The following is a 21,364-nucleotide window of genomic DNA, read 5'->3' on the forward strand; positions in this document are numbered from 1 at the left end:
GCCAAAGTGACAGCATTTTGTAAAATATTGAGATCTGGATATTGTCAGAGCCATGTCTAAAATTAGCTAAAATCCATAATCGGGGTTCAGTAAAGTTCTCTCGAGGCGGCTGTGCAGTCTACGCTCTCTGAAAATGGCTACAACTTCAGAAAGCTCTGGGGGCTTCCCTGGTGTCGCAGTGGTTAAGAATCCGCCTGGCAGTGCAGGGGACACGGGTTTGAGCCCTGGTCCCGGAAGATCCCACATGCCACGGAGCAACTAAGCCCGTGCACCACAACTACTGAGTCTGTGCTCTACAGCCCACAAGCCACAACTACTGAGCCCGCATGCCACAACTACTGAAGCCTGTGCACCTAGAACCCATGCTCTGCAACAAGAGAAGCCACTGCAATGAGAAGCCCGCCCACCGCAACGAAGAGTAGCCCCCGCTCGATGCAACCAGAGAAAGCCCGCCCACCGCAACGAAGAGTAGCCCCCGCTCGACGCAACCAGAGAAAGCCCGCGCACAGCAACGAAGACCCAATGCAGCCAAAGATAAATAAATAAAATAAATTTATTTAAATGAAAAAAAAAAAGAAAGCTCTGTATATGGAAAAAAAAAGTCAGACTTTTGGCAGAATGCTGCCAGACAGATCGGAATTCAAACTCATTTACCTGTCCCAATTAACTAAAAGGGCAGACTTTGAGCCCTGCTATTGGGATTTAAAGTTATTTTAGAATTTTAGAACTTCTTATTTAATATAAATGTATTGAGAATATTTATATATTTAAGAACACTATTGTTCCCTTAAGCCCAAATGCACAATTGCTACAAATCTAATAAATATCTTGAGATTGGATGCAAAAAAAAAAAAAAAAAATCCATAATCGGCCCTCCATGCAGATTGTATGTTGGTTTAGAAACACTGCCATCTAGTGCTGAGGAGCAAGTAATGCTGTCAAGCCTTAATAGTATTAAATTTTATTTCAGTTTCATAATTCACTTATTAAAATTCCTTTGGGACTGTTTCCCTAGTTTGTTTAGTATTGTTTTTTTGGTTCCTGTGGTTAAGAATAATCGTATCTTCTAGTGTGCCCAGGGCACTATCAGGTAGGAAATCTGACATGGACACAATAAATCCAAACAGAAATATGAAGTTCTCTAAACAGCAAGAGCTATGGGGTGAGGAAGGAACAATGGAAAATCTGATACAGTTTTGTTGTTGTTGTTTTGTTTCTTGGGGTTTTTTTTTTTAATATTATTTATTTGGCTGTGCCGGGTCTTCATTGTGGCACGCAGGATCTTCACTGCAGCACGTGTGATCTTTTAGTTGTGGCAAGCGGGATGTTCAGTTGTGGCATGCGGGATCTAGTTCCCTGACTAGGGATCGAATCCGGGGCCCCTGCATAGGGAGCTCGGAGTCTTAGCCACTGGACCACCAGGGAAGTCCCCTGATACAGTTTATTAGAATTTTTTTGAGTACCGTACATGGTGTCACTCACTGAATTCCATTTCCCAGGGGCATGGTCAGACTAAATCTTGATTTAAGTGAGGCATTACAGAACTCAGAATCCAGTCTTTAAAGATGAGTAAATACAATTTCACCTTTTCTATGGATGATGGAAGATGAATCCATGAATAAATAAGCCCAGCTACTAGAGGAATGCAGCCAGTTTTTCTTATCAGAGGCAGAGAAGTGTAGAGAGGGTCCTGTCCAACTCAGAGACTATAAAGCTTTGGGGAGTTTGTGTGGAGACGCGTGCTGTGCCCACTCAGCCTCTTGCGACTGATTCAGCCAGTTACATATTTCCAAAAGTTCGTACCTTTTGACTTGTATCCACCTCTTAGTTATTCAAGTCTTAGCTGCACCTCTGTTCCCCAGAGGATCATATCACCATTCAGTTGAGTAGGTAACCTATCATCTGCTTGATGGACATCTCAGTATGGTGGCATAATGGTTAAGAATATGGACTGTCTTGTTAGAACTAGGTTGGAGTCTGGTTCTGTTGTTGTACTTGGTCATCATCTATAAAATGGCAATGATAATAGTACTGCCCTCACCGATTAATAGAGTAATGCGTGTAAAGTGTGTAGCACAGGGCCTCATGTGTAATGAGCGTTCTGTCTATGATAACTCTTATTGCCCTCATAACCTCATTTATTCTGCCTCATGTGAGATACCTCTGAAACCCTAAAGCTTTACCACACACCCTATTCCAGAGAAAGTCTGAGAATCTGTCTCTGGCCTGGCAGAAGTTGCAGGGAGGCAGCATGGAGAAATTGGAAACTTTCTGCTGCTTTTGCCGTCAGAATTCAGCATTCTACCATATGGTTTCATTATTTATTTACTTATTTACTTATTTATTTATATTTATTTAGGCTGTGCCAGGTCTTAGTTGCGGCACGAAGGATCTTCACTGAGGCATGGGGGATCTTTTAGTTGCGGCATTCGAACTCTTAGTTGCAGCATGCATGCAGGATTTAGTTCCCCGACCAGGGATCAAACCCGGGTGCCCTGCATTGGGAGTGTAGAGTCTTACCCACTGGACCACCAGGGAAGTCCCATTTTTTAATATGAAGTAGATTTCGTACCATTAGAAATACCAGTTTTGGGGACTTCCCTGGTGGTCCAGTGGTAAAGAATCCACTTTCCAATGCAGGGGACTCAGGTTCAATCCCTGGTCAGGGAACTAAGATCCCAACTAAGATCTGTGGGGCAGGGCTTCCCTGGTGGCACAGTGGTTTAGAATCTGCCTGCCAGTGCAGGGGACACGGGTTCGAGCCCTGGTCTGGGAAGATCCCACATGCCATGGAGCAACTAGGCCCGTGAGCCACAACTACTGAGCCTGCACGTCTGGAGCCTGTGCTCTGCAACAAGAGAGGCCGCGATAGTGAGAGGCCCGCGCACCGCGATGAAGAGTGGCCCCCACTTGCCGCAACTAGAGAAAGCCCTTGCACAGAAACGAAGACCCAACACAGCTAAAAATAAATAAATAATAAAAATAAAGGAATTCCTTAAAAAAAAAAAAAAAAAAAAAGATCTGTGGGGCAACCAAGCCTGTGCGCCACAACTACCAAGCTCTTGTGCCTCAACGCTAGAGCCCGCTCTCGCACCACAACTACAGAGCCCACACGCTCTGCAGCCTGCACACCACAACTAGAGGGAAGCCCACGTGCTGCAACGAAAGATCCCGCATGCCTCAACAAAGATCCTGTGTGCAGCAACTAATACCTAACGCAGCCAAAAAAAAAAAAGAAAGAAAGAAAGAAAGAAAATAAATAAATATATATATTTTTTTTTTTAACGGAGGATTTAGAGAGACTTTAAAAAAAATACCAGTTTTTTTCAACAGTCTTAGATATATGTATTAATTCAGTAAATATTTATTAAATTTATACTTCAAAGTAAGCCGTGTTTTTCTATATTGAAATAAACATTATCATCAAGCACCATAAGACATTCACCATTCTAATCGTCTTGGAAGGTGATTTTTTTTTTTTTTTTTTTTTTTTATTTTTTATTTATTTGGCTCTGTCGGGTCTTAGCTGTGGCATGTGGCATCTTTCCTTGCGGCGTGCAGACTCAGTTGCAGCGCGTGGGCTAAGTTGCCCCGCAGCATGTGGGATCTTAGTTCCCTGACCAGGGATCAAACCCATGTCCTCTGCATCGGAAGGCAGATTCTTAACCACTGGACCACCAGGAAAGTCCCTAGAGATACCAGTTTTTAAGTGTAAGTGTAGAAACATTCCACATGTAAATGTGGGTAATGTTAGTTGTTCAAAAGTTGATTTGTGTTCCACTAGATAGGTAAAAATTGCTACCTGGATCGTGTCATTTATGAAGCCTAAGGTGTATTTCATGGTGAGCTTCTCCATGTCCTATTGTTTGATTGCTCCTTTTCTTATAACATAAAATAGTATTCTTCCCTGGAAAAGACTCTTAAGTTTCTGCAAGATAGTCCCAATGTGGTCTGTGTTTTTTAAAGTAGGTATGTCTAAATGTTGGTTTGTGCGTGTGTATGTATATATATATATATATATATATATATATATACACACATATATATAAAAGAATATGGTGCTTAAGATCTACGTAATTGGGAATTCCCTGGCGGTCCAGTGGTTAGAACTCCGCGCTTCCACTGCAGGGGGCACAGGTTCAATCCCTGGTTGGGGTACTAAGATCCTGCATGCCGTGTGGCGTGGCAAAAATAAACTACATAATTTGCATTAATGAATAAGAATTAGTGTAGTTTTCCAGCACTTCTTTTGCCAAGCAGTCTTCACCATTTTGTTCTAAACATGATGTGTAAAAAAGGAATTAACCCAACTCAAAAATGGGCAAAGGGGGAGCTTCCCTGGCAGTCCAGTGGTTAAGACTCCGAGCTTCCACTGCAGTGGGCGTGGGTTCAGTCCCTGGTCGGGGAACTAAGATCCTGCATGCTGCATGGTGCAGCCAAAAAATAATAAATAAATAAATAAATTTTTAAAATGGGCAAAGGGCTGAATAGACATTTCTCCAAATAACATACACAAAAGGCCAACAAGTGTTATGGTAATGTAAAATGGTACAGCAGCCCTGGAGAACAGTTTGGCAGTTCCTCAAAAAGTTAAAATGTGGAATTACCATATGATCCAGCAATTCTTTTCCTGGATATGTACCTGAGAGAACTGAAAACAAGGACTAAAACAGACACTTTTACACTGATGTTCTATGAAGCATTATTCATAACAGCCAAGAGGTGGAGACAAATTGTCAATCATCAGATGAATGGATAAACAAAATGTGGTATATACGTACAATGGAGTGTTATTCAGCCTTTAAAAGGAATGAAATTCTGGGAATACCCTGGCGGTCCAGTGGTTAGGATTCTGCACTTCCACTGCAGAGGGCACAGGTTCGATCCCTGGTTAGGGAACTAAGATCCCGCAAGCCACGAGGCACAGCCAAAAAAATAATAATAAAAATAAAAAATAAAAAGGAATGAAATTCTCTACAACATGGATGAACCTTGAAAACATGCTAGGTGAAATTAAGTCAGTCACAAAAGGACGAATATTGTATGATTACACTTATACAAGGTAGGTAGAGTAGGCAAATTTATAGATACAGAAAGTAGAATAGAGATTACCGGGGTCTGTGGATGGGGCATTGGGGGTGACCAGGAGAGAAGGTAGGGAGTTGTTTAATAGGTACAGAGTTTCTGTTAGGGTTGATGAAAAACTTCTGTAAATAGACAGCATTGTGAATATTCTGAATGCCACTGAATTTTACAGTTCAGTATAAATATGGTTAAATATGGTTAAAATGGTAACTTTTGTTATGTATATTTTACCATAACTTTTAGAAATGGGAAGGGGGAAGGAATTGTCTCTCTGCTCATCAGCAGACATTTATAATGCCGGGGATCCAAAAGTGAGTAGATCACAGTGTTCAGCTTGGGGTTGGAACCTATGCGTTCTACTACAGTTATGTGGCCTGGACAGAGAGAAAGAGACATCTGTCCCATATCAGAATTCATTGTCTATTTCAGATTACTTTGAATGGATTTGAAACGTTACCAGTGAATTTTGAACAAATAGCTGTGTCTTTAATGACTCCTTGCCTCAGGGAACAATGGGGTGATTTATAATAGCACAGCCTCCATATCCCATCAAGTGGTTTTGTTGTTATTATTTTGCATTATAGGGGATGATATTCTAAAAGGATTTGATAGATTTTTAATATCCCCACATATTATTTGATGTTCTTTAAAACATATCCACACACAGATTTATCATAATTGCTATTAAGAGTGTATGTGGGGCAATGTGCTCACCGGTCCCGCAGATCTTTCTCTTGCTTCAACAGTGTTTGGACAGAACAGACCCAGGGACGCCCCTTGCTCCAGCCTCCTACCACTCTCCAACCTTTTTTCCAGTCCCAACCTTCGGAGTCAGCCACTCAGCTATCCTCGGCCACCAGGACCAGCTAACACCATTTTTTGAGCTTAACTCTTTATTACCGATCAACCCTGAGCTCCCAGATTCGTCAGAATTATTCCACCAAGGTGGAGGCCGCCATCAACTGCCTGGTCAGCATGCATCTGCGGGCCTCCTACACCTACCTCCTCTCGGGGCTTCTATTTCGACCGCAACATCGTGGCTCTGGAGGGCATGGGCCGCTTTTTCTGCGAATTGGTGGGGAAGAAGTGCGAGGGTGCCCAGCGTCTCTTGAAAATGCAAAACCAGTGTGGCAGCCGTGTCCTCTTCGAGGACATGCAGAAGCCATCTCAAGATGAGTGGGGTACAAACCCAGGACACTTTGGAAGCTGCCATTCTCTTGGAGAAGAACCTGAACCAGGCCCTTTTGGATCTGCATGCCCTGGGTTCTGCCCGCCCAGACCCCCACCTCTGTGACTTCCTGGAGAGCCACTTCCTAGATAAGGAGGTGAAACTCATCAAGAAGATGAGTCACCGCCTGACCAACCTCCGCAGGCTGTTTGGTTCCCAGGCTGTGCTGGGCGAGTATCTCTTCGAAAGTCTCACCTTCAAGCACGACTAAGAGCCTCCAGAGCCCAGCGGCCTTTGAGGAGCCCCTCTGGTGTCAGGGCTTCTGCCTGAAGCCCCTCTCTGCAGCCACTAGGCAGCTTTTTAACCACCCTGGAGCCCTCTCCCAAGCCTTGGACCAAATGGAAACAATAAAACATTTTGCAGCAAAAAAAAAAAAAGACTGTATCTGGGTTCATATAATGATGATAATAGCCAACTCCCAATTATTGAATGCTTGTTGGGCACCAGACATTATATCGAGAAACTTAATTTTTACAACAGCTCTGTGAGGCAATTAGCCACAGTTGCCCTCAGTTTTCAAATGAGGGAACTACATAGAAATGCTGTAATTTTACCAGTTAACAGCTGGTACTTGAACCTAGGTACTTTTTATTTCAGACCCTAAGCTCTGCAGTTTTCCAGAAGTAAAAATGTAAGGATATGAAACCATATAAAGTCTTTTGCAGTTCTTCACATCCACAGTGTATGATGAGGTGTTAGTGCTGCCTAGTATTTGGAGTGAGACTGTGAATCTGGAAAATCCCCTGAAGTGCTAGAAAGTGTGACAAGACAGTCTTACTAGTCTCGCTACGGCATTGTTAGCGGGGGCCTGAATGTGCCATGTGAGAGTTCCTTCACCTAAACAAAGCCTCTTGTCACATTAACTTGCCAAGATAAATTATGTTAGCTTTAATATTAATAGAATTCTCTTCATTGACTATTTTCTGAGATATAATGGTTCGGTACGAAATTGTAATTTTTTACAACTGGAGGAGGCTTCTGCCTCTTCCTCCACAACGGCTATTCCGCACCACCTACGCTCTCCCGGCCACCTCTCTCTCACCCAGCAGGTGCTTCTGCCCTCACACCAGGGAGAAAATGCACAGCGGCGCCCCCGAAACTTTTTCTGTCCCTTATGTGTAAGCTCCCCTGCATGCTCAGTCCTCCCTTCCCTGTTGTCCCTCAACAAAGGGGATCCCTAACCCCCTTCCCTTAAGAGCCTGCTGCCCAGAAGCTCCCTCTCTCTTCTTCTCCCCACCTTTCACAGCCCAATGCCCCTGGCACCTGGTTAACACCATTAATTATTTGTCAAATGGACGCAGCAAACATTGGGGGAAAACTGAGCTTGTTTTCCTGTAGAAATGGGATCATACCATAGTGTTATCATCATTGTATTTCAGATGCAGTGTACTTGAAGGCCTTTATAGACTTTCTGGGGCCCTGAAAATCATGTGTTTTCAGTGAATTTTTTTTGTCATGTAAACATATATGTAAACAACTAAGAAGTCCATACACTTCAGGGATAAAACCATAAATTGAGACTGCTTGTGTTCTCAGAGTACTTTGTCTCCCATGAGAATGTAAGCTCTGTCAGGGTAGGACTTTTTTTTTGTTACTTCCTGGTATGTCCTTTGGGCCCAGGTCGGAGCAGGACCTGCCACCCTGTGCATACTCAGCAAATAAAGGTTAAATGAATGCAGCAATACTGCTTGAAGGGAAGGGGCCGGAAAGCTCACAAGTGGGAAGCATGAATATTGCTCCTTTGAGTCGTTGCAGTGGTATCAATAAGCCAGATCACTAAAATATATGTAAATTTAACATGTTCAGGCTTAAATGCTTTGCTTTTTCTTAAGGATTCTGTGATTCGGGAGTAGGAAGGAGGAATGGCTAGCTATTTAAAAAATGGTTAAATTGGGAGGGGCAAGATCGGGGTAGGGGATTAAGAGGTACAAACTACTATGTATAAAATAAATAAGATATAAGGATATATTGTACAGCACAGAGGACATAACCAATATTTTATAATAACTTTAAATGAAGTACGAGCTATAAAAATACTGAATCACTATGTTGTACACCTGTAACTAATATAATGTTGTATCAGCTATACTTTAATTTTTTTTAATGGTTAATTTTATTTTCTGGTATTTGAGGCCTAGTCCTCAAGGTGCAATGCCTACCTTTTAGTCAAAAATCATGAAAATAAAGGTAGGATTGCTTGATCAGCATTTGGTCCCTCTGTCCTCTTGAGTGTAATTTCCCTACCATGTGTGACTGACATAGGACAATTAGGCACAATTAACTTTGAAGTAAAGTAATTGCCCCTTCACCTTATATCTGTTTGCCAACAAAAAAAAGATGAATTCTAAGCTATCACCTAGAGTCCGGAAAATTGGAATTTTACTACTAATGCAGATTTCTGTCCACCACCTTGGGGAGACCAGATAGATGTACCTAGGCCTTAATCCTGAGGACATCTTCAGTTTGTTCCACTTCCTATTTTCAGACTCCACCCAGCCTTGCTTCTGCAAACTGTTTTGGTTGATGGAAAAGAAGTTTAGTTGCGCTGGTTTGCAAGAGATTTCTTTCATTGGGTGGTTTGATTTGTTTTTCAGTCTGCTCCGTCTGGACACAAGCATCTGACAGTGGAAGAATTATTTGGAACCTCTTTGCCAAAGGAACAGCCAACACTTTTGGGTCTGGATTCAGAAGAAGTGGAGAAGCTGCCAGGAGATGCCTCCCAGAAAGAGCCCAGCTCGTTCCTACCATTTTACTTTGAGCCAGGAGGGGCCCCTCAGTCGGAAAACCTGGGTGTCCATCCTGCTGCCCAGCACTCAGTCCAGCCTGAAGTCACCACCCCGGTGCTAATCACTCCTGCCTCCATCACACAGTCCAGCGAAAAGCAGGCCCCAAGCTATGCGATCCCGTTGCACCCTGTGCTTAGTCCTACTCTACCAGCAGAAGCTTCTACTGGACAGGCTCCCCCAAGCCTACCCCGAAACACCACCATGATACAAGCAGTGAAGACCACACCTAGACAGAGGTCTCCACTTCTGAGTCAGCCAGTCCCTGAGCTGAGCCACACCAGTCTGACTGCCAGCCAGAGCCCATTCAGGGCCCCGCTGAGTGTGACAAACACAGCTGGTACATCCCTCCCAAGCGTTGATCTTCTCCAGAAACTCAGGTTGACCCCACAGCATGACCAAATACAGACACAGTCACTTGGGAAAGGTGCAGTGGCACCCAGCTTTTCTGCAGCAGCTGGCCAGCTGGCCACGCCTGAGAGCTTCATAGAGCCTCCCACGAAGACAGCAGCAGCGAGAGCCTCGGCCTCCCTGAGCAACATGGTGCTTGCTCCCCTTCAGGTACTGGCAGGAGGGTGGGGGGCTGTAACTGGGTGGGATGAAACTGCAAAGACCTGGATTTTAATTGACAGGAGACAGAGTTGTTTAAAGAGACAGCTGTTGAGTGTGTCAGGAGCTAGAAGAAAGGAGAGATAAGCCCTGCAGTGATCAGCCAGACCATTGGTAACTGGTGTTGTAACTCAATTCACTTCCCAAAGTTATTTCAACTGATAAAAGCTAAGAAACTATTTTCTTTCCCGGGTGTACATTTTAGGGTTTTTTGTTTATTTTTGCCTAACAGTTCCAGAAGTCCTTATTTGACTCGGGACCACGGATCCAGATTATCCCAATCTTTGTTCCATCCCTGGCTCCCTCAGTACTCTCACTGAGTGCCTGCCTTGTGCCAGGAGCGTTAGGGCTGCCATCAGACCATCCCAGATTTGGAGGTCTGGGGTCAAATAAAGCTTCCTCAGGAAACTGATGTTCAGCTGAGATCTGAAGACTCAGTAGAAGTTAGCCAGACCTATTCTAGAAGTAGGAAGAGTGTGTGGAAGCAAGGAAAGTAGCACATACAGAGGCCTGGACGTGAGAGGGCTTTTGCTGAACTTGCACTGCGGCTGGATCTACGTGGAAAGAAACGTAGGGGAGCAGGTATTTGTTGATGAGCAAAACTTTGTAAATTGTGTCAAGGAGTTAGAGGTTTGTTCTAAGGGCCCTAGGGAGTCTTTTAAGTGCTTTGAGCCAAGGGTGGTGTGCCGGGAAACGAGAAGATGGAAGTAGAATGACCCATCAGGAAGGAGGCTGGGGCAGTCACCCAGGCTTGAGCTGCTGGGGGCCTGCACTGGGGAGTGTGGACACGTGGATTTGTTAAGAAGTAGGATCAGTGGGACTTAGTGGTGAAGTGGGTGTGGGGGTGAAGAAGAGGCTTGTCCCTCAATTTATAAGGTCGGTGAGTTTACAAATGAGGAAGTCAGGTCAGAGTTGGAAGTGACTTGTGCAAGATCACAGAACTGAAAGGGGGTAGAACCTTTCAGGGTTTTAGTCTCATGCCCTTTAATAATTATAATCCCCAACTCTTAACATTTTACCAAATAATATTATGTAGAAGAGCCCATCATAATAATTGAGTATTATTTCTTAGTTAATGGAGTATTTTTTCCATTCCATTGAAATTCTGTACAGAAAAAGGGGAAACCTAGTGTCCCGGTTACATCATTAAATTGTCATTTTTTGCCATTTCTGTCTGCAGTATAAGGAGGAGAGAAAATGTTCTGTTTGACAGGTAGGTATCACACCCCTGCAGTGTGTCTGCTGCCACTGTTCCTGTTCTTCTGGAAGTACAACCAGCAGTGGTGAATGCCACCCCCTCCAGATTTTGACCTCTGGGATAGCACCCTGCTCTCCAGCATGCCTCCTTGCAAGGGAAGCTTACAGACATGTACATTTTCATTTATGTGGCAGTATTGAATTTTAGGACCTTGGGCTTTATTGAGTTCTAATGTATTTGCTCTACACAGGAAGTTTTTTGTCTCCCAGTGAATGGGGATAAAATTTAGCATGTGGAAGTGTGACTCTGTATGAAGACTATTTAGTGCCACCTGTCCAAAGTTTAAATCACCTTATCAGGAGGTATCACACTGCCAGGATCTTGCATCTCTACAGCCTCAACAGCAAAAATACGCTTGGGCTATCCCAGCTCTTATAAGAGACACAGGTTTCAGCTTTTTCCTTAGAGACACTTTCAAGACTTTGCACGCACCCCTGTTCTCGGGTGGAACTGAAGGGGGTCGGGTACTGTCCCAGAGCTCTCATCCTGCATTGTCACAAGTTCTGGTCAGCCTCTCCCCTCAGGAGTCTAGGAACCAGTTCATGTCTGAACTATTCCTTACTGCTGCTAACCTAGATTTTTCCACAGTAACTAAGAAATCTTAATTGAAACTTGCTACATCTGTTCATCTTTTCTTTTTAAACGTTGCAGTCTATGCAGCAAAACCAGGATCCTGAAGTTTTTGCCCAGCCTAAGATGTTATCCAGTGCCATCCCGGTAAGGATTCCCTTTTTCTGAAGAGCACAGTATGTTTAAGTTCTTCTGCTGAGTGTGAAGTAAAACACTGTCACTTGAGTGAAAAGTTTTAGCTTTCAAGCCTAGGCCCATCTTAGATGCCCCCTCCTGCTCCCCTAGGCAGAGTTCATTGCTGTGGCCTCTGTAGGCCTCAAGGCATCTGTCTGCAGTGATGTCTTCCCTGACTGTGTGTATGGGAGGGCAGGGTGGGCCACAGCAGGGGCACTCACTCAGTGTTTGTGAATGGGCGACTGCTGAGAGCAAGTCAGCCTGGTCCCTATGAGTAGGAGATTGTCTTTGCCCTGGAAGAGCTGTGGTGTCTCAGTAAACAGAAGGCAGCATCACTATGCTGCTCTCATTGGCTTCCCGTTGCTCTGATGACAAAGCCTCCCAGGCCTGTGTGCTCTGTGTCTTGCTGTTTCTCCCCTGCCTCATTTTTTAAAAGTTGCCCTCATCCTCCATTACCTACCAGCCTTGACATGCACACTTATTTTTTTCAGTTCTTAAACTTTTACATTCCTTTTGCCTTTGAGCCTTTACACCACTCCTCAAGTCTCAGAATTTAAAGTATAGCCAGCTTCTGACTGGTCTTGTTAACGGGTCTTTTCTGTAGCTTGTCCTGCTGCATGGTGATCGGCGGGAGCTCTCAGCCTGGTGTTGCACCAAAACAACAAACCAAATGGCTCAGAACCCAGAAACCACATTCTCAAAACTATGGCAAGCTCTTGGCTATTTGTAAATGAGGAGAGTGACAGATAGGAGGAAAAAAATATATAGCTGTCTGTTGATTATATCAAAATGTGAGAATTATTTAAAATACTAATTATTACTCTTTTGTGTATTCTGATGGTTAGCTATTATTAGCCCAGAAGTACATCTAAATGAAAGGAGATAGATATTAGATTTATGTTTTTAAAATGTATCTTTGAGGGCTTCCCTGGTGGCGCAGTGGTTGAGACTCCGCCTGCCAATGCAGGGGACACGGGTTCGAGCCCTGGTCTGGGAGGATCCCACATGCCGCGGAGCAGCTAGGCCCGTGCGCCACAACTACTGAGCCTGCGCGTTTGGAGTCTGTGCTCCGCAACAAGAGAGGCCGCGATAGTGAGAGGCCCGCGCACCGCGATGAAGAGTGGCCCCCGCTTGCCGCAACTAGACAAAGCCCTCGCACAGAAACGAAGACCCAACACAGCCATAAATAAATAAATAAATAATTTTTTTAAAAAATGTATCTTTGATACCTGTAATGGTATAATAAATACGTTGAACACCACCAAAGAAACTAAGGCTCAGGATTTCCCTGGTGGTCTAGTGGCTAAGACTCCGCGCTCCCAATGCAGGGGGGCCCAGGTTTGATCCCTGGTCGGGAAACTAGATCCCACATGCCACAGCTAAAAGATCCCGCCTGCCCCAACTAAGAGCCAGTACAGCCAAATAAGTAAATATTTTTTAAATGAAAGAAACTAATGCTTCATATAACTGGGTTTTTTTAATTCTCTTTTGATTGAAATAAAACTTACATATAATAAAATGCAGATTTTTTTAATTGAGTTTTAACGTACGTATATCCCCTGGGTAACGACCCAGCCAAGGTATGTAACATTTCCATCACCTCAGGAAGTTCCTTCACACCCTCTTCCAGTCATTTCTGTGCCCCTCATGGAAAAACTTCGCATGTTTGATTTATCACAGGACTATTCTTACTGTGCATACCCTGCTGTTATTTATCAGATACCCCTTCTGTGATGATCGGGCTTGGCTTCTCATAACAGCTCTAGGGCATCCTTATCATATAGATGGACTCTTTATCCTTCAGCTAACAAGCTTCCTAACCAGACGTAAAATGCCCAGATGCTGCTCCTGAATGTTCATCTGAACCCCAGATAGTTAGCATTGGACTCTGGGCTCCAGTCCCCTGCTGCTTATGCTTGTTATCAGGCGTCCACTGCTCTGGACGTGGCTGCTGGCTTCCACACTTCGGTGCAAAACGACCATTGTTCCCCTGCAGGTGGCAGGCCCCCCGCTGGTTCCTGCAACAACTTCGGCAGTGTCCTCAGTCCTGCTGTCCCCAAGTGTTTTCCAGCAGACAGTTACAAGGTCCTCAGACCTTGAGAGGAGAGCAAGCTCCCCTTCTCCTCTCACTGTCGGAACATCAGAAAACCAGAGAAAGCCTTCCATTATCCTCAGCAAGTCTCAGCTCCAGGATACATTAATACATCTAATTAAGGTATGTAGGATATCAATTTAGTCTTTGAATTTCATTCTTTAAAAATAAAAAAATTGTATGACTTCTTAGAAAATCAGTTCATAAAGAAAATTCAAGACTAGCCAGAACCAGTGTTTCTCTCTTCTTGGGCATACGCTCCAGGTGGAAAAATAGCTGAGTGGGGCTTCCCTGGTGGCGCAGTGGTTGAGAGTCTGCCTGCCAGTGCAGGGGACACGGGTTCGAGCCCTGGTCTGGGAAGATCCCACATGCCACGGAGCAGCTGGGCCCGTGAGCCGCAATTGCTGAGCCTGCGCGTCTGGAGCCTGTGCTCCGCAACAAGAGAGGCCGCGATAGTGAGAGGCCCGCGCACCGCGATGAAGAGTGGCCCCCGCTCGCCGCAGCTAGAGAAAGCCCTCGCACAGAAATGAAGACCTAACACAGCCATAAATAAATAAATAAATTTTAAAAAAAAATATCTGAGTGAATTCCAAAATATTAATGATGGTTATCTCTGGGTGGTGGGATTCTTTGGGTAATTAGTTATACAGATCATGTATACAGCTTCTTCCTAAGCTGTTATCAAGAAAGTAAGCTCTAATGAGGTAAATGTGACATTACCATCTCTTCCAGAATGATTCCAGCTTCCTCAGTACGCTTCATGAAGTCTACTTGCAGGTTCTGACCAAGAACAAAGACAACCACAACCTCTGACTGGAGCAGAGTAAATACGAAGGCAGAATGTCGACCTCAGAAACAAATAGGCCTCATCATGGAAACTTCTAAACAGAACATTGAGTTTTGAGAATCCTGAAATTGAGCCTATGAGAAAGAGACTCATTCCTTAAGAATGTTTTCCAAGTGACGTTCCCAGTGATAATGGAGGTTTCACTGTGAAGCATCACCAGCAGACCTTTGTTTTGACAAAAAAAAAAAAAAAAAAAAAGACCGTTGTGTTGAGTTGTGTGGGTGTTTTCATCAGATCTAAGCAAGTTTGTGAAATAAGGAATCTGATTTTCAACTCACTTTCACGTTCAAGGTCTTAGGGAAAAGGGGTCACCAGCCTTGCAGCAGTCAGAGTTCAGCCCAGCCTGCACCCCTCTCCCCTCCACTTCCCCCCTAAAAACTTGAGCATTGGGCTGATAGTCAAGTTCAGAACAGAGCAGAAGTCAGCTCTGTGCAAAGTAGCTACGTGTTTCAAGGGTCAGAGTTTAAGCTGGCAAATTAGGACTGATTTGTTCAAGTGAAGTATATTTTATATGAAGGCCTCACTTGGGCCTTAAAAGTTCTGAAATTTCTTAATTGTGTTTTGTTTTTAAGTGTCCCCAGTGCTGCCGTGTAGCAGGCTCCCAGTGCGGGGATACACTGGAATCGGGCCCTGCAGGCCCTGTCATGGTATGGGAGCAGGCGTGGCACACCTTTGAAATAAAGGCTGGGACTGGTAAGGCCCGAATTCTATCAGAAATCTTCACTTTAAGTTACTCTCCAGTGGTTTTGAAAATGTTAAATTTGTGTGTGAATCATAGCCTTATTTTCCTTTTCTGTCTAAACACAGTGAGAAGTCATTGTTAATTGTTTTCCTTAACACTTTGACAAAAGGACCAGTGGACCAATCTGACAAAGCCATTCTGGTTCCATTCCTCAAGTCTACTGAGAACAGTTTTAAAGCTATGCAGAAAAGGGAGCTGTTATTCACACTGCCCTTATTTTATTATAGAATATGGAGTTAAAAACAAAGTGTGAAATTCAGAACTTTACCAATGTATTCCTAGGCTGTGAGTACTTTTGCAGCCCAAAGTGTGAAAATATGTAAAGATGCTTTGTTACGCTGCTATTGATCCGCCATGATTTATATTTATTCTTTTATGGCATGTAATGGTGATTAGTAATATTTTAATGTAGATTTTGATTTATTTCAGCAATAGTAATTTTAAGATATTCTTTGAATGAAAGTGTCTTCGTTTCTATGATACAGGTCATTTTGTAGTATTTAACCAATTAAGATGCACTGCTTACTTTTCTGAGCACTATTTAATGATGGGGTAAAACCCAATTGGCTCAACCAGCTAGCATAAGGATTAGCTGTGAATAATGCTGACAGATGTAATGGTTCCTCGGGAACAATCATTTAAGCTTTAATGGTAACTCAATCATAAGTCCACAGATTTTTTTTTTTCTAGCTGAGATTTTAGAAAATTACTTGTGAATTACATACTTGTTTTAGTTTGCTCTTAGTTTTTTAGCATAAAGAATACCTTGATTGGCTTTTGTTAATCTAAACATGCTTCCTGAGCAACTTTTCTGCTTCCCAATTTAGTGTCTTCTATTGCATTTACCTAGTTATTTGTGAATTGCGCAGAAGTCAGGGAAGCTTTTAAGTTCTCATACTCCATTAGGAATAGTTTGTTTTCAAAGGTAGTGTGTAAATTCAGCAACCAAAAATGAATTGCTTGCGTGTCACCTGGGAAAGAGAAAGTTACAGTAAGACATGAAGTGTTGCTGACACCAGGAGATGGTGTCCAGGGAGCCACGTGACTGTTCTCAGAAAACAGTTGCCCTGGTAGGTTTGCTCGCATCCCAGGTGTAGTCTCAGTGGGCTTTGGTAAGCGGAAGAATCAAGGGATTCTTGTTATGATAGACATTTGAATTGAAATGATGATTTGAGTATGGACAATATTATGAGAGAGTTGAGAGAATATCCTGAAGAGGGTCTTTAATCAAATCTGTTAATTTTCACCCTTTAATCCAAGTAATGAATATGACAGACAGTAAAGAGAATCTGTGATAAGGTTTCCTTCGTGTGAAAGTAAATTTTTAAGTGCCCAAGTCATGGAGATTTGAAAAGGGTAAACCTGTTTCAACTCCCAGATTTCTGTATTCAAAGCATTTTGAAAATTCAGAAGCCAGAAGTTCACCGTCATGATGACTAGGAAGCTCAGGCCAGAATGAGTCCCTAGAGAAGTCAGGCCAAGCCTGAACAGTTGCAGTTGGATGACCCTGGCCCGAAAGTCGCAGTTCAGTTGCCTTATTCCTCGTTCAGGCTTCTGTCCAGAACCTCATGCTAGTTTAGGTTGCATGTTTACATTGCTGCAGTGACTTTACTGGAATCTTAGTTTTAAACCTTAGTTGAATCAAAATGGACACCAAAACAGAGATGCTTCTTGCTAGGTTTGCAGAACTGCAGGTGACCTGCATTTAGGTCACCGTGACTGTCTGTATGCCCCCCCTCACCTGGGTGGGTGGCACTACTCTTCTTTGGTTCTGGTTAATGTGGTGTCTTTGAATGGACTCCCACCTCCCAAACAGCCGTGCTCCTTTCCTTTAAGGAAGAAGCTCCTCCTCATTGTGCATCTCTCCTGACGTTTGTAAGGTGTGACTTTGAATCCTAGGTTTTCAAGTGACTTGTCAGTTTCAGAAGCATTCATGCTGTCTGCATGTGAATGTGAGTGTCCATGGCTTACTTTGGAAGGCTTTTGGGAGTGGGGTTTTGTTAAGAGCCCAAGTTGACCTGGGTCCTTCTCTGCCGGAGGATGCACAGGCTAAGTTTAGAATATGACCCGATTTTGCATGTCAAGAATTGTTCTTTTTCCACCCATGTATTCTTGTAAAAATTTTAAACCCCATCAAATCTTCTACTAGGTAAATATTTTTAAACCACGCAGCTTTATTACTCTCCTCCCCAAAGAATGTAGTTTGAAATTTTCTCATTTTGGTAGTAGAGGCCATAACTGCCATTGTATTACTAACAATGCAACATGAAATTGAAGGTGCCTAACTGCTTAAAAAACAAAATTAGCCATCATACTGTAACTCTGGGCAAAATGAAACACAGAGGAATGAGAGGCGGCACAGGCACGAGTGGGCTCAGTCCACGTGAGTGAAGACGAGGAATCACAGGGACATGTGTCCTGCATTCTTGCTGCGTGTTTGCTGCTGAGCACGTGTTTCTTTCTTACTTGTCTTTGGTTTTCTTCAGTTGTATTCAAAGGGCCTTCTGGAACCAATAGTGCCCTGTGTTTTCAGGTGTCTAAAACGTTAAGATCTGAAACAAGTAAAGCAACTTACACTGAGCTTTTTAAAGCTGTGCTTGAGAACATTTCCCTGAGTGGGCTGGGGCCTCAAGGAGCCTGTTTTTCAGCAAATTCAGCAGGAGAGATGTGTGCAATGTTTCACTCGGTTTTGTATTTGACATCTTCATTTGAAATGCTATGATGCAATATCGTTCACTTTGAATGGGGAAAATGCAAAATTGTGTTGCCCTTTTATCTGTGTGATTCCTTAAGAAACGTGTTTTTAACAGTATGTGTTCTAAATGGTTTTTTATTCTGTATTCCTGCTTTGGCCATGTGGCTCTCATGACCTTCAGTGTACCAGAGTCTCAGCGCCCTGAAATGTGAGCATGAGAAGCTCTGGGATTACAGCAAGATTTTTGTTCCATGAGCGCAATACAGCATCATTAACATTTTTAATGGTATGGATTTTATACCATCTGTGTATGTTTGCAAATATTAAGTTATTACCTGTTTTCAGATGAGCATTTTTCATCCTAAATTTTATATGTTTGCAAATATATTTTTTTAATAAAAGTTCAAAACCAAGTTTTAGCACCTACTAAATTTTAATTGTGTTTTTATTGAATTTACAGAAATAGGAACTTTTGAATGAGTTGCTACACTTTGCCAGAGCCTCCTACTGCTGAGAGGGAGTGAGGTGAGAGAGCAAAACAGCTCCATTTATTCCTCTGAGTTTTCCCCAGATGGAGGGTACAGGTCTAATCATGACCAAAAACACTGTTTTACAGGGGACTTAACCTTCCAGGTCACTTCCCAAATTCACTCAGTTGATGTGTATTGAGCTGTCATATGTGCCAGGCATCTAGGATGATAAGGAAGGAAAGAGGGAGGGAAGAAAGTAAAATGTGATCATTATGGGACGTAGGGAAAAGGAAAAAAGTGTTAATCACATATCTCCCTAGTAATCGTTCACATTAAGTGTGTTTCCAAATGAAATTCTCTCTAAAATGTTTGTTATACCTGCCTGCTTTTGTAGAGCAGAGCATATGCTTAACCCTTGCTTTATGACTTTTGTACACACGCCCCAGTCATCATTAATGCATGCTCATTCAGCACTTAAGCACTGCTGTCCATTATTTTCCTGATCTTCACAATAACCCATTTTAGGGAGAAGGGAGTTGAAGCCGAGAGTGACAGGGCCTGCTGCTTATTAAGCCAGTACTGAGTTAGGAACCCGAAGCCAAGCAGACCGGAGGGCTGGTCTAGAATTCCTTTCTTGACTCCATTGCCTCCACGATAAATTATTCTAGATTGCCTTCTACAATTCCTTAGGTCACACATTACCACTGTTTATTAAAAGCTAGTTTGACCTACTCACGTGCTGCTTTTCAGCTCTCATGACCTAGGAAACCAGGTAACCAGGTTCATTGGAATTTCGTGAAAAACTAAGGCCACTGGATCGTGAACAAGAGCCATAGGGTTTGGGATTTTAGGCTTCCTGGTTGTTTCTAATGATGTTTTCACTCACCGTTTATGGATACTGGTTCATGCTGTTGCTAAAAGATACCTCGTCTTGGGCTTCCCTGGTGGCGCAGTAGTTAAGAATCTGCCTGCCAATGCAGGGGATACGGGTTCAAGCCCTGGTCTGGGAAGATCCCACATGCCGCGGAGCAACTAAGCCTGTGCGCCACAACTCCTGAGCCTGCGCTCTAGAGCCTGCGAGCCACAACTACTGATCCCCGCGCACCTAGAGCCCGTGCTCCGCAACAAGAGAAGCCACCACAATGAGAAGCCCACGTACCGCAAGGAAGAGTAGCCCCCGCTCTCCGCAACTGAAGAAAGCCCGCATGCAGCAACAAAGACCCAACGCAGCCAAAAATAAAATAAGTAAATATTAATTAATTGAGTGGTTAATTTTAAAAAATACCTGGTCTTTGAGCAAGTGTGTGAGTTAGAAATTGCTGAGGCTTCTGTGTTTGTCAGAGCTACAAGAACCAGCCTGTCTCTCCTGGATGAGCAGCTAGAAATCTGGCCACGGGGTTTCCTCTAAAGATGAAGCCGGGTTCTTGGAAAGCTGAAGGGAAGAGCAGCAAAACAGTCATTAAATCAAGCAAACCCTGGAGCCCAGCCTGCATTCCCTCCTTCAGACCGTGTCTTTTGGGGTCTCTGTTACCCCCAAATGTAATGGGAAGACGCCAACAGGTTTCTAAAGGGCTTAGATCAATTCAAGATTCTTCACCCGTCTAAGTTTGCTGCCACGCTCATGCAGACGGAACCCATGGCAGGGCAGGAGGATGGGGCTTACACATATCTCTTCAGGTTCACCAGGCAAATTAGCTAAAAGTAAAGATGACTACTAAGAGATTTCTTATGCCCAGCGGTAGAATGGCTCGGAAGGAGGTGATACAAAGGCCGCATGACAGTCACATCATGTTTCACAAACACTTCTTTCACGTAAGTTTGAATAAATTTGAAGTACAGTCCCACAAGTAATCATAACCGATGTTTGTTGTGTGCTGTGTGCTCTGTGTGCATTCTTTAACCCTCCCCACATCCCTGGGAGGTGGAGGCCATTCAAAGTGCAGCCTCGGGAAAGGGCCACTCACGACACCAGCTTCCTGTCATCCTGGGAAGGGGCAGAGGCCCTGGCTGTGGTTAGACTGACGTCAGCCCATCAGTCTAAAGAGGGCCCCAGAATTTGGAGCTGAGAAGGCGGCCACAGTCCACAGGAACTGCTGCTTGCTTACCACGTCCCTGCCCCTGCAGAAAGATGGGTCTGGTACTGCCTGAGCCCTGGCAAAGCTCTAGAGGCACCTCCAGCAAACTGCCCGCCATGTTCTGTGGAATTTCTCAGTGTTGGTAATGGTGCCCTGGCTTCTGAAGCATGTACAAAATCTGGACCCCTACACATTTTGCTAACCAAGCCCCGTTTCGTTGTTTCTATATCTGACGCGTCCCTGCCCCCAGAGATTGCCCCTCCCAGCCTCTCCCAGGCAGGGGTCTTTCCCCTGGACAGAAGGGCTAACACCCTCTCCTGTCCTGCTGGCACCGAGAAGCTTCCCTGACTTCCGTTTGACCCTTACCCCAACAGGCCCCCTGATGGGAAAGGGGACTCTAGCAATGTTGCCGGCAACACCCCCATTTACTGTGTGGTCTCCACCCCAGCAGGCACCTCACCCCCTTTTAAACAAATATTTTGTCATTTCACCTTTACCATTTTGACCTAGAATTCATAGAGAATGTAACCTATGCCTACGTAATTTTTAAATAAGACCTTAACTGTGATATAGAGGAGAAGTTTTAAAGTAATTTATAATCAGATGTTCCATATTAAATATGGAAATGCTTGGGCATGACTACACAAATTCTCAGAATGCCCCCGTAAATAGGAGCCCTGGTCTTCACTCTGACACGGCTCCCCTTCACCTAGAAGACGGCTGCTCTCCCACAGAG

At 43.9% G+C, this 21,364-nt stretch overlaps 1 protein-coding gene across 2 annotated transcripts in view; it reads left to right on the plus strand.

The window, feature by feature from the left end:
- The window catches only part of DCP1A (decapping mRNA 1A), a 63,010-nt gene extending 44,512 nt beyond the window's left edge, over positions 1-18,498 (plus strand). For both annotated transcript variants that reach the window (XM_068557737.1, XM_068557738.1), the window contains 4 exons: positions 8,908-9,657; positions 11,615-11,680; positions 13,704-13,922; positions 14,532-18,498. In XM_068557737.1, the coding sequence (XP_068413838.1) occupies positions 8,908-9,657; positions 11,615-11,680; positions 13,704-13,922; positions 14,532-14,612 (1,116 nt within the window). In that variant the 3' untranslated portion in view covers positions 14,613-18,498. The remainder of the gene's footprint in view (positions 1-8,907; positions 9,658-11,614; positions 11,681-13,703; positions 13,923-14,531) is intronic.
- Positions 18,499-21,364: the final 2,866 nt, after the last annotated feature.

The sequence above is a fragment of the Eschrichtius robustus genome, chromosome 12, assembly GCF_028021215.1.
Source record: "Eschrichtius robustus isolate mEscRob2 chromosome 12, mEscRob2.pri, whole genome shotgun sequence".
Classification (NCBI taxonomy): Eukaryota; Metazoa; Chordata; class Mammalia; order Artiodactyla; family Eschrichtiidae; genus Eschrichtius; species Eschrichtius robustus.